Below are 13747 nucleotides of genomic sequence, written 5' to 3'. Positions count from 1 at the left end.
CATATTTCAAAATAGTTTATTTCTCATTCTTTGTTTAAAATATTTTTTCTTTCAATTTTCTAATAAAATAAATTTTTTAATGAATTGATAAAAAATGAAAAGGAATAAAATAAAAAATAAATTTTCTAACTGTAAATAAATATTTATCTACTGTTCACAATTTACAAAAAAATTACATTATATTTATAATCGAATTAAATTTCTTATATTTATCGTCATTAATTAAATTTCTTTTATTTATCGTCATTAATTAATAATTAATAGTATTAAAAATTTGAAAAAATAATCATTAAACTTAACTACACTTATTAGTTTATGTCCATAAGCTCACGGGAAATAGTTTTCTCAGCAGCCTCTCTGCTGTTTATTATCCCGGACGCCGTCGTCCTCTTATGGACGTTATTACTTTTAATGATAGACACGCTGGAGTTTATGCTTGACGGCGAACTATGCGCTGACACATTATCAGAGGTTTGCGGACATTGATTAGGTGGCAATTTAATAATTAATACTTCATTATTCAGCATACTCTCATTTTCTGTAAGAGATTTTAATTTTTTTGTATACGACTCTTCGTGATTATTAGATACGCGGCTTTTATCTTGGCTGTCTGATTTAAGATGGTCCAATTGGTTTTGTAGTTTCTCCACTTGATCTATCTCTCGTTTACGAGTCTGACGGAGAACTCTTACTCGTCTACGTAAAACGTTAAAATTTTTTTGCGCCTTTGTATATCTTTCTTGTAAATTTGCTTCTGTTATTCTGTAAATAAATAAATAAATATAATTAATAATAATTACTATCATATTTAACGATAAATGGGGCAACTGCCTCAGTTTTAAAAATGAAAAAAAAAAAAATGTACAAGTGTTTCATCAAACTAAATTTTGCTCTACTAGAATTTTAAACTGAGGTTTCGTAAATAAATAAAAATATTAAAAATAAATACTTACATTGACTTCTGACCATTAATATTTTGATTAATCGAATTAATTTTATCATCTTTCAATCCGTTATTCAAATCTAAAAGAGTAAACTGACTGTCGTGTCGAAAATTTCTATTTAGAGGAAGTCTTTTAATCTGACGTTTCGTCGTATTATTAGGAGGATTACTTTTAGTTTCATTTTTCAATTGACGTCTGTTTAAAGGTTTACGCTTTATTTTACTATTGTTTATTATTTCCTCCGGCTGTCCAGTAGTTTCTGTAGGAATTGCGCACTTGGTTAATTTTAATTCGCCTGTCACTGGATCTAAACTGAATACAACACGTCTGTTCAACGCAAAATTATCAACGAAAACTTGTCCATCATTGGTATCTACACTTTCCGACTTCATTTCCTTCTCACTTTCATCTCCGACTTTATTGTTGACTTGAGGAAACTCTGACGTGTATTGTTCCTTCGTGTAATATCTGTTCACTTCTACCTTCAAGACGAAGCTCTTGTCAGTTATTTCTGCAGTTGATTTATCAGATCCCACGTTATTACTTGGCTCCACAGGCTCGTTTTTTGGTACCACTGGTTCATTTTTCGGCACCACAGGGCAGTTTGAGACCGCGGGGCTAAGATTTGACAATGCGGGAGTATTGTTATCAAAAGGAATTATTATTAAACACGGATTAGCTGCATTAGAAGTATTTTGCATCGATTGCGCTGGTACTGATACTGGTATTGGTGCTGGTACTTGTTGTTGATATCCTTGGGATGAGTTGAGTACTACATCAGTACTTTGTTCGACTTTAGGTAAAATTTTTCTGTACCTCTGCCCACTCATCATCCTCGGCAGCTGCTTGACTAATTGCGGTGTTAAAATAACAGGTGTCGGGCCTTGGAATGAAATCAATTTAACATCCTGTGAATTACTTTCATTATTACAAACTTGTTCATTTTTTATAACAAATCCTGGCTCTATTTTCGAACTGGGAAATATCGTCGGCACAGCACCGTCCTTTAGTTTTTTATAATTATTCGTCGTTGGTTCGATATCTGTTGTAGAAAAATGAGCGGCACATATTTTGTCCTCTTCCTTGGGCTTCCAATCTTTATTAGCGATTTGTGAAATCCATTTTTGCAGTAAATTATCATCGTCAAATGGAAATCTATTGTAAAATATATAAACTTATGATAAAGTTTGTTTTTTAGTAGTTAAATTTATGTGATGGTAATTTAAAATAAAAGTACTTACTTAAAATAAGTGATATTATTATCTGAAGTTTGTTTGTTACTTTGACAATCAATTACACAACACCTTTGCATTTTTAATATAAAATTATTATTTATTACAACAAATTAATTTTTATTGTATATATTAATAAATTGTGATTCTTCAATATGAGAAACAATAAATAAATATTTATATAAAAAAAATTTTTTAGACATATACAATTACTCTTAACCTCAACCTTTATTGCTTAGCTCTATTTAAATAATAATTATAGATTGTCTTTATTACCGGTCGAAGATAAACATTATACCTAATTAGCCGGTTGAGCTCAACTAAAAGTCAAATTCAAATGATCCTGAAGTTAACAGACAATTAGTAATTTTCGGATTTTTTTTTTATCAAATCAATTACAAAAAAACAAAAACTAAAAATATGCACATGTAGAAAGATTAAAAAACTATAAGTGCAATTTTTTCAAATATTTTTTTTTTTATGGTTTATCGTCTAAAAAAAAAATTCAAAAATTATTAGACGTCTGCTAACTTCAGTATCATAATAATTTTATGAGTGTGAATGTATAGCAGATATCAGACAAATTTAATGACCGTGAAGTTAGCCGACACCCGCCATTTTAAAAATGAAAAAGCTTATAACTTTAGAAAAAAAAAAAATCGGTCTGTCAGTTGACCCTGCGGGCCAGCCCCAAAACTTCCCGCTGTTTTCGAGCTCGTTGAGCTCGAAAACACTATTGTGAATACATTTTCGAGCTCTACGAGCTCGCAAATACTTTTGTATGCCATTGTTTTGTAAAAAACCATTTTTTAGCATTTCTTTCTCCCACGATATCTCGCGAACGAATTAACCGATTTTGATGGTTGAGGTGACATTCGACGTGGCTTATAAAGCTCTAGAGCCCAGTCCATTTTGGAATGAATCCATCGAGCACATTAAAAGTTATCCAAAAAAAACATTTTTGAAAAAACTTTATCTTTGGAATATCTCTGAACGAGCCCTACCGATCAAGCTCAATTTTCTCTCGGCTTCAAGATATTGACAATCCGCGTCGAATGGCACCTTAAAGTTCAAAATCGGTTCATCCGTTCAAAAGATACAGGTATTTACATACGTACGTACGTACGTACATACATACATACATACACTCGGACATCATCTTGAAATTAGTCAGAATAGCTTCCTAGGACCTCAAAACGTCGACATCTGATGGAAATTCGATTTTCGTAAATCGGACCGAAACCAATAACTTCCCGAATTTTTGAAAATTTACAATTTTCTTAGCGGGAAGTTAAAAATACTCAAATTTTAAAAAATTGCTCGTGTAGATATTTCAATTTTCTAGGCGAGTATTTTTATAAAAAGATCAAGAAATAAATACTCGAGGTACAATTTGAAATTAAATTTTAAGATTACTTATTTTGTATTCAAAAAGTTTTACAAACCTCATTACTTTTTGATTTTTATATATAATTTTTCGAAATCTAGACGAGTATTTTTTTTATTTTTCACTTCTCCAATTTTTTAATCTGGAAATTAACCGTTTTCGAATAAAATGTCTTGTAATTTAAAAGAAAACAAAAATTTTGAAATTTCGAAAAAATACTCGTGTAGAGTTTTCAATTTTCTAAACGAGTATTTTTTTTAAACGATCAAAAATACTCGAATTGTTATTTTAAATAAAAATTAATTAATAAAAATATCAATTATAATTTTTTATTTATATTATATTTTTCAAATTATTAAAATGATTATAACTCGGACTTTAGCGACTTGACTCGTAGGACTTTTTTCGAAGGGAATAAAATTTCCTATAAAATTTCTATCAACATTTTTGATGTACTTTCATTGGTTTATGTTCTACATGCCAATAAAGGTAAATTTCATAGGAAAAATGAGTTCCGCAACGGACACAAGTGAAACAGCTGGAATTACAGCTAAGTAACTATGGGCACTTTTGAAGAACACCAAATGCCCTACAATTTGCGACCAAAACCGCCTTGATATCATGGAACGCAGCTGAGTATCAGAAAGTTAAAAAAAAGTAATTTAATTTACGTGTATTTTAAATGGGAAATCTTTGAAATCTAATGGCAAGTACTTAGCATTGGAATTAAGAGCTCATATTTGGTAAGAAATTTTTTTTTCGATGAAGATTGCTCAATCTAGGACTCTAACATTTTTTTTCCTCCGGTATTATCTGTTACTTTCGATTGAAAGAGTCTCAGAAATCGCCAGTTAAATTCTCTGGAAATCCCATAGAAAATATAGACCCAGCACTCGGAGTTTTAAAAAAAAAAAGAATTATCGCAAGTTAAATTAATTTCTATGAGTTTTCTATCGATTTTCTATGACAGCAACAAATTTTTGTTTTCTGTCAATTTTCTATGAGTTTTCTATCGATTTTCTATGACAGCAAAAAGTTTTTGTTTTCTGTCAATTTGTACGATTTGGTGTGGAACGCCCCATAGAAAATTGTATACAAATTGTCGTAAAAAACAAAAAAGCCCGAAGTTGACGGAAATTTGATGAAAAATTCAAGAAAACTTTTGTAAAGTAAACTTTTACTAAGCAAACTGTACTATTAGGGCAGGGTTGCTTAGCGAAAGTTAACTTTTCAATTTTCCGTCAAATTTCGGAAGTAAGTTTCAAGCCAATTAAATTCCAAATTGCCATTCAATTTGACAGCAAGTATTCGTCAACTTTTATGAATCTGTTTTTTGACTACAATATAAAGTTAAAATACTGTATGAATTGTCGAAAGATTAACCGAAAATTTTTCTTTTCAACTTTTGCTGTAAATTTTTCATCAAATTCTGGCAGCACATTTCTGGTAAATTGAATTTTCACGTTGCCACAAACTTTCGGATAAAATTAGGGCTGGTTTCCTGGGTGGTGAGCAAAAAGTTGACAGAAAATTGCGGGAAAAACTTTTTGTTTAACGTGTGACAGTAACTTGTCGCCAATTTTATGGACTTTCTGTTGTAGTCGCAACAGTTATAAAGTGTGAAGTTCTCAAGTTTATTGCAACTAATTGACACAAAATTTCTGATCAGAGTATCAGAGTAATGTTCCATAATAATATAACTTCATTTCAATGCAGAATATATTCATCTATTCCATTTCAAAGCATGAGCGCAAGTAACTTCCCCGTGTCTAAAATGATCATCAAATTAGCACACAATTAAAAGTTATCAAATTTTTTTTTAAACAAATCAATTAAAAAAAAAATGCACAAGTAGAAAATTAAAAAATCTATAAGTGCAACTTTTTTTTTATAATTTATCGTTTTGAAAAAATTATTAGATGTCAGCTAAGTACAGAATCGCCTCCATCCCATAAAATGATCTTGAAGTTGACAGACAATTGAAAGTTTTCGGATTTTTTTTTTCAATAAATCGATTCTAAAAAAATAGAAACTAAAAATATGCGCACGTGGGAAATAAAAAAAACTATTGGTGCAATTTTTCAAATATTTTTTTCGTTATAATTTGTCGTGTTGAAAAAAATTCAAAAATTATTAGATGTCGGCTAACTTCAGTATCGTCCCATAAGTGTGAATGTAGCAGACATGAGATGATTTATAAATTTTAGGTAAATAAATAAATCGATTAAAATAATGAAATTAAAAAAAAATGCGCGTACTGATTTTTCATTTATGTAATTACGCATTTTTTTTATTTGTTATTTTGCTGACATTTTATTTATTTATTCAAAAATTAAAAAAATTTCTAATTGTCAGTTACATTCACACTCATCTCTATACCCCAACAAAATATCAGTTTTTTAAATTTTTAATTTCAAAATTTACGTTAAAATTTTTTAGCTCAATTTAAAAATTACGCGCCATTGCATCTTGCACGTAAAATGTCTAGATGGAGTTTAAATACTTTTTTACAGTTCCCTGTTTTAGTTTTTTTTATAACAAATCTCCAATATTTTTTCTGCAGGTTGATGTATACTAAATAATAACAATCATTGTTTATAAAAACACCGGTAAGTACTCGATTATTATTTTCAAAAAAATTAAAATTTACTGTTGACTAAAACGTTAACTAATTAATAAATTATTTATTTTATTACAGGAAATAAAAATAAAAAAATGAATTGGATAAAATGGACAATAATAAATTCTCGCAATATATTTTATTTAAATAATATAAATATGTCTATCAGATATTATGCAAGACATAAATGTATCAATAATTACAATAATAATGTTTTATTTACATGTAAAGATTTAATTACTGGAGCAGGCGCGTACATAAACAATGTAAACAAAAGACTATTTTTTGTTTCACGTGTCCTGGACAAGGGAAAAGAAAAAGGTGACAAGAAAAAAAAAGTTGATAAAGCTCAGCACATTGATCTACTTGAAGCAAAACAGATAATAAATGTTGACAAGTACACGTCGCAGTTGGATTACGCGCTCGAGGACATGAAAAATAATTTCATAAAACATCTTACCCTGAGATCGGCTGCTGGATCCATCGATCATGTCCAAGTTACTTTTGAAGGAGAAGAATATTTGCTACAAGACCTCACGCAAATTGCGCATAAGCCCAAGATGGTTGTATTGAATGTGACAACTTTTCCACAGGCGATTCCGAACATTTTGGAGGCTTTAAGTAAGAGCGGGTTGAATTTAAATCCGCAGCAGGATGGAACAACTTTATTTATACCTATTCCGAAGTATTTACAATTTAATTTACTCTTTGTTTTATTTTTTAGTGATATAGTATATTGACAAGGGATGAAACACGATTTCAGACTAGGGTGAAGTTGGCTGACATCACCCGCAGTTTGAAATCGTGTTTCATCCTGAGACACACAATATTTTTCATGATTACCTGCATTAAAACTTCAAATTTTAGTATCAGCAGCCAGTTATAAACAAACCTGATAGCCACCTTAACTGTAAGTTAACTTTAAGCTACGGCCGTATTCTGAAGCCAACTTAAAGGAAAGTGTTGGAGAGCAAGCAGTTACCTTTAAGTTGACAGTAAATTGTCTAACTTGAATTCAATTTGACTACAAGTGTTACTGTCAGACAATGACGTTAAGTTGATTGAAAGTTTTACTTCAAATTGACGGCAAGTTTTTCTGTAAAATTATATTCAGATGACGGTAGTTGATTTGCATCAACTTGCACGCAAGATTATCCAGCCGTGGCTTGCTAGAAACTTGTTAAGTTAGTCCCAAATGTTTCTCTGCAGAACTCGCTGAGCAATTATATTTAAAGTGTTGCTATCAGGGAAGTTAGTTTCAAGCCGATGATGCAGAGAATGGCAGTGTTACAATTATACTTACAACATCTCTACTCAAGGGAAGTAGCTACAACTCTACTCATTCACAACTTTACTCAGCCTCAACTCTACTCACAGTTTTTTTTTACTCAGGTTTAACTCTACTCAGCTTCAACTAGACTCAGCTACAACTCTACTCACAAAGAATTGCTATTTTATCGATAGGCTAAAGTACGTGAGTAGAGTCGTAGCTGAGTAAAGTTGTCGCTGAGTCTAGTTGAAGCTGAGTAAAGATACAACTGAGTAGAGTTAAACCTGAGTAATAAAAAAACTGTGAGTAGAGTTAAGGCTGAGTAAAGTTGTGAATGAGTAGAGTTGTAGCTACTTCCCTTGAGTAGAGATGTTGTAAGTAGAATTGTAACACTGCCGCGGAAAACTGTTAGAAAATGAGAACTCTGTGATGTACAGTCACTTATTAAATAGTAAATGAGATAAAAATATTATTTTCACTCAATTTTTAGTAATTTTTCTTAGTTAATTCTTCCCAAGGGAAGAAACACGCATGTTTCTGCCCCCTGTATGAAGGTATTTGTGAATTACGAATTCGCTAATAATTGTTTGCAGCATCGACTGGAAATTAGCTCGTTTTGACTGGCTGCAAAGACACTAAAACTTTAAATTTCGATCCTGGTATCATGAAAAATTATATAATAAATTAATTATTTTTCAGAGTCACCAAAGAACACCGGGAGGGTTTAGCTAAAAATGCTAAGGCATTATTCATAAAATGCCGGGATAATATCAAAGATGTAAGAAATAAAGAAGTTAAAAATCTTAAAAAAGTTTCATCGGTTAATGAAGATCAAATTAGAAGAGTACAGAGTCAGCTGGAGGCACTTTGTGATAAATATATCAAACAGGCTGAGAGTATGCTTGATACTAAACAGAAAGAACTTTTAAAAACTGATTAAGTTTTATTTTTATTTTTATTGTTGAAATAGTAATTAAATAAATTCATTATTTGTATTATTAACTTTTAAGTAATTCTGTAAATAAATGATTTTTTTTTCTATTTAATATCCGATTAAATTATCTTAAAGATGCCAACAATACGATGATTAATTTGGATTTTTCATAAATTTTGCCTAAAAATACTCTAACAACAAATTGATGTCAATGTAATTACCCAGATAGACATTTCGTCCGCAACTCGATGTAAACTTGCAGCTAGGCGAGTAAAAAGTCGCCAACAACTTGACGGAAATTTTGGTTGTCAAGTTGCCTTCAAATTGCGGTTGCAGATTGTCGCCGATTTTCTGAGAAAGTTCAAGTCAACTTGCAGGCAATGGGTTGCCAAATTTTACCCTCAACTTGACGGCGTATTGACTGAAACTGTTTATCCATAAGCTGCAGATCTCCCTGATTAAGAACTTCGTTTGCATGTGCATAATAAATATTTTTTTTCAATTGAAATTCAATCAGACAGTTGGAACGCTCCCGAGCAATTCTGATTGAATATTTGAATCCGATAGAGTTTCAATCAGATTCAATCTGATTTAATCAGTTTTTAATCAGAGCGCTCTGGTCACTCACTAAGAATAATAGAATCAAATCCGATAGGACAGGAATTGTCAACCAATAATTTTATAAATAAATTGCTTTATAAATATCAATAAAAAAAATAAGAACTCAAGCCAAAATAAATTATTTTAATTCAGTCTATTGGCCTAGAAGCAAATTATTCTCCCATTGTTTCTCGTCTCACCCTACCTAGCGTAAGGTTGAGGACCGACTTGTGCTTCTGGACTGCATCATGCCCAGGATCTGGACCTCAAGTTCATCTAGCGATGGCTGACCCAGAACAGTGACATGGGAAAACCACAGAAAAAACCCATGCCAGTACAGCCAGCCATAGGCAAAGTCCCAACGGTGACTACAGATTTTAAACTTAAATTCCCTGACTTTTCCAGATATTCCAGTCAAGAATTAAAAAATTCCCTGACCATGTGTAGTATTATTAAACCATTGGAAATATTAATTTAATTCAAAATAAAATGCTATAAGTCAGTTCAATAAATAATCAATCGTTGCCGTTGAATGAAACTTTATTTTATTATTTGTCAATGTTCATAGGTTTCTTTTATTTATTAAATGAATGATTTTTTATTTTAAATCTATGATTTTATATAACTTACTCTACAATAAAATATAAATAAACTTTTCATTTTCACTAGAATAAATTTCATAAATAAGAACGTTTCATAGAATATTAATAAAATATTAATCAAGTATGCGAATAATAAATATAGTGAAACTTATCAGTTCAATACTTGTGTATACTTTTAATATTTTTGGTTTTTTAACTTGTCAGTATGCATGTTAACAGCTTGAAGATCCTGACGATTGGTTTTAACTAAGACTTTTTTTTTCTAACAGCCTTTTCAATTCTAACTGCTTCATTTTTTCGCTATTGGAATCAATTTCTACTAGTTTTTTTTCAAGATAAAATTACAATCGCATTCGCGCCGCGCCACTTTTTTAAAAGTTTTGACAGAAAAAAAAATTTATCGGATTTTTCAGTCAAAAGAAAAAAAAGTAAAAATTTTTCCAGCTTTGTGATGAAATTCTCTGACTTTTCCAGTATATTTATAATTTCCAACATTTCCCAGTTTTCCAGAAATGTGGCCACCATGTGAGATTTGACATCCAAGTAGCGAGCGCCAAATAAACAATTATAAAACAAATAATTTCAATAATAATATTTTTCATTTATTTCCATAAATTTATAAATCTATTTACAATAATTACTCTTATTAAAATGTATGGATACAATGAACATGACGATGAAAAAAAAAAATATTTAATCTTTTACATTAATAATTAAAAATAAATGAAAACAGAAAGACAATTATTTTAATATCGTATCGCGAAATCTATATATCTAAATATATGTATATATATATATATATATATTTATATAAATTTGTTTTATACAGAGTATCTAATAAACTCTTATTACGATAATTCGTAATAATTAATACGATAATGTACACTTATACAAATAAAGACACTAATTAAAATGTATGGCTAAATTGATTAAAAAAAAAAAAATAAAATAAAAGTATCGTAAATTAATTTGAACTACATACAAAAAAAATCACCAATCATAATTTAAAACCGTAAAATTTAAATTTAAAAAATTAATTTTTCGTAATGGCACTAATTTCTTAATAAAAATTAATTAGAAAAAAAACGCGATTACGTTAATAAATATAGACATATATGTGTGTATATAAATATATAAAAATATATACTGATATATATTGATTTACGTTTATAACAATAATTAATTTTTCAAGTACTTTCATTCGCGAGTTACATTATCATTATCAATTATTAATTATTAATATTAATGATAACCAATTATTAATTAATACATATTAATATATAATTATAATTAATTAATTATTTACAAATGCGTTTGTTTTATTTATAATGTCGAAATTTTTAACGGAAATATATTTTTTTTCCGCGGTCCAATACTTGGTCCTTAAAATTTCTTATTAATAAATTCATTGATTAATTAATTAAATATTAGTAATAATTAATAGAAAATAAACTATTAATTACTAATAATCAATTAGTAAAAAAAAAAAAAATTATTCTATCACAGTCAGCGGATTACCGCGCGAAATTTTTTATCGAGGGCACCGTTTTTATTTATTTGTTCATTATTGCTTCTCGGCTGAGTACTTTTATAAATTTATTACACATTTTTACACCTCAACTCATTACTTTTTAACTTTTATCGAAATTACTTTCATTTTTAATACAATTGCTAATAAAAATAACCACTACAATTGATCCCTGTTATCATTTTAGTCATTTTTTTGTTTATTATTAAAATACACTGAGAAATAATTCATTTTATAAAAATTTTTTTCAAGTTAGAAAATTTTCGCACCTCAATTGCGAAGGATCATAAATTTTAAAAAACAATTATTTCAATTAATTGTTTAAAAAAATTATGAGTATGAAAGTAGAGTACATCAGACAAATTTAAAATTATTAATGAATAGAGTCAATAATTAGAAAAATTTAATTAAAAAAAAATGCGCATTCAAAAAATTCAAAAATTAATTAGTGCATTTTTAAAAAATATTATTTTTTAAATTATTTACTTTATTTATTTACAGATTCAAATTTGTCTGTCTGCTACATTCATACTCATAAAAAATTAAATTAATAGCTTCTATTTAATAATTTGATTAATCAAAACATTAATTAATTATAATTAAATTTTTCATGATTGCGTTCACAAAAATTCAATTTGCGCATGCGGTAAATTTTATACTTTTGGTATAAATTTCCACACTTGTCTTTTTATTTCCATCTTACGGCAATAAATAATTATTTTAATTAATAAATTATAACCAAACTTTTGTTAATTATCTGTACAAAAATTAATTAGCGCATGCGCGAGACTCTGAAAGATGCTCGTGTACTTCACTGTCCATCTTACGGCAAAAATAAATTTTTCTTTAACCAACAAAATATCTCTTATAAAAATAATATTTTTCCAGTGTATATTTTAAAAATAATTAATAATAAAATTGTATAATTTAAAAATCTCAATTGAGATATATTTAAATAATTAATTAACTAATATAATTGATTGTCTTTTTAAGTTAATTAATAATTATATTTTTATTTACAAGCCACATTAAATGGCACTTATATTTTAAAGAAATTGCTTATAATTATTTTTATTATTATCAATTTATATTATAAATAAAATGCGTGTATGTAAAACTATTGAAGTAAAATGGCATAATTTAAAAATTTTTCAAAAATAGTAATAATAATAAAAATTTAATGCAATTTCTTAACGCCCAGTCATTGATTTACTAAGTACTGCAAATAATATAACTGAAGCAGCGTAATATATTTTTCTTCATATTTTTTTTGTCGTTTCAGTTAATGTTTACGCTATCTAAGGTAACTGGTTTAAATAATAATTAATTTATTAAATTTTATACGGTCGTTTCGTTTTTTCGTAGAGAATTTAAAGGCTGACGTTCGCGTTCAAGCCGGTCGAAATCGTTGTAATACTCGTGATCGGATTCTTCTTCATTGCAGCGCTGCTTAACTTGTTGAGAACCAAAAGCACCGTTGGCTAAAACTTTACCGAGATCTGCTGTTGGTATTCCAATTATTTGAGGAGTAAGTGGACCGTCATCCTGGCCCATTATGTATTCGGGATTATCTAATGATGTTTTACCCGCGATACTTAAAAATTCAGGATACTTTCGATAACCATTGATTAATCTCTTTGGTTCCGTTTCTATTAACAGACAAAATATTTATAAGAACATATTTATTAAATAGTATATTGTGTGATAAGGAATCAAACAAAACGATTTCAGACCAGGGTGAAGTTGGTTGACATCACCCGTAGTCCGAAATCGTGTTTCATCCTGAGTTACACGCAATATTTTTCATGATTATCGGCATTGGAGCTTAAAGTTTCTTTGTCAACAACCAGTCAGAAACAAGTTAATTTAAGACCAATGGTGTCATCAACTATTAGCGTGAACGTAAATTGTCATTTGCAATTTATAATTAAGCAGAAACTATAAATACTATTTTTTATAAAACTTAATCACAGTCAGAGCTGTCATTTACGTAAATAAAATTAATCAGGTTGGCCACAAAGAAATGATTTCAAAATTCCCTGATATTTCCCGGTTTTCCAGTAAAGTTTTTCACATTTTTCCCTGATTTAGAAATTTCATTCGTATCATTTAGATATTCAAAGTTTTTATTATATTTTCATTTTTAATAATTAAATTTGATAATTAAATCATGCGAGAAATCATAAAAAATGGAAATAAAATAAATTAATATTGCCCACTTTTGATTATTCGATGTTAAAAATGTATAAGTTAAAATATTTAATAAGAAATTTTATGATTTGAATAAATTGAAAATACACTGGTTACAAAAATTAAGGGATGATAAAAAAATTTCAAATTTTTTAGTAATTTTCAACAGTTTGTAACTCGAAGGAAAATGGTGTTACAATAAAAACAAAAAGTCAAACTGTAGCTTCAAGTGTCTACTTTTCTGATCTGGGTCTTTAAATTTTTTTATTATGGACGGTTCCGGAGGAATAAAAAATCAATGATAATTATCGAAAAAAATTAATTGAAGCTTACTCCGGAAGCGCACATAATTAAAAAATTTAAAGACCAGATCAGAAAACTAGACACTTGAAGCTTCAATTTGCCTGTTTTGTTTTTGTCGTATGACCATTTTCCTTCGA

At 28.8% G+C, this 13747-nt stretch overlaps 3 protein-coding genes across 7 annotated transcripts in view; 1 reads left to right on the top strand and 2 right to left on the bottom strand.

The window, feature by feature from the left end:
- Positions 1–142: 142 nt before the first annotated feature.
- LOC130664216 (uncharacterized) lies at positions 143–2409 on the bottom strand. Its single transcript, XM_057464050.1, has 3 exons — positions 2186–2409; positions 954–2099; positions 143–762 (listed from the first exon to the last, which is right to left on the bottom strand). Exons 1-3 carry the CDS (start codon positions 2254–2256, stop codon positions 309–311), a joined length of 1671 nt encoding a protein of 556 aa, XP_057320033.1. The 5' UTR covers positions 2257–2409; the 3' UTR covers positions 143–308.
- Positions 2410–6056: 3647 nt separating this feature from the next.
- LOC130664208 (ribosome-recycling factor, mitochondrial) lies at positions 6057–8553 on the top strand. The gene is made up of 3 exons (XM_057464042.1): positions 6057–6172; positions 6262–6868; positions 8153–8553. The coding sequence occupies exons 2-3, from the start codon at positions 6279–6281 to the stop codon at positions 8391–8393; spliced, it is 831 nt and encodes a 276-aa protein (XP_057320025.1). The 5' UTR covers positions 6057–6172; positions 6262–6278; the 3' UTR covers positions 8394–8553.
- Positions 8554–11544: 2991 nt separating this feature from the next.
- LOC130664123 (epidermal growth factor receptor) overlaps positions 11545–13747 on the bottom strand; it is a 41033-nt gene continuing 38830 nt past the window's right edge. For all 5 annotated transcript variants that reach the window (XM_057463921.1, XM_057463928.1, XM_057463893.1 and 2 more), the window contains one exon: positions 11545–12766. In XM_057463921.1, the coding sequence (XP_057319904.1) occupies positions 12456–12766 (311 nt within the window). In that variant the 3' untranslated portion in view covers positions 11545–12455. The remainder of the gene's footprint in view (positions 12767–13747) is intronic.

Source organism: Microplitis mediator, chromosome 1 (assembly GCF_029852145.1).
Source record: "Microplitis mediator isolate UGA2020A chromosome 1, iyMicMedi2.1, whole genome shotgun sequence".
Taxonomy (NCBI): Eukaryota; Metazoa; Arthropoda; class Insecta; order Hymenoptera; family Braconidae; genus Microplitis; species Microplitis mediator.
The sequence above is the reverse complement of the archived record's forward strand: the minus strand, read 5'-3'. Positions and strand labels throughout refer to the sequence as shown.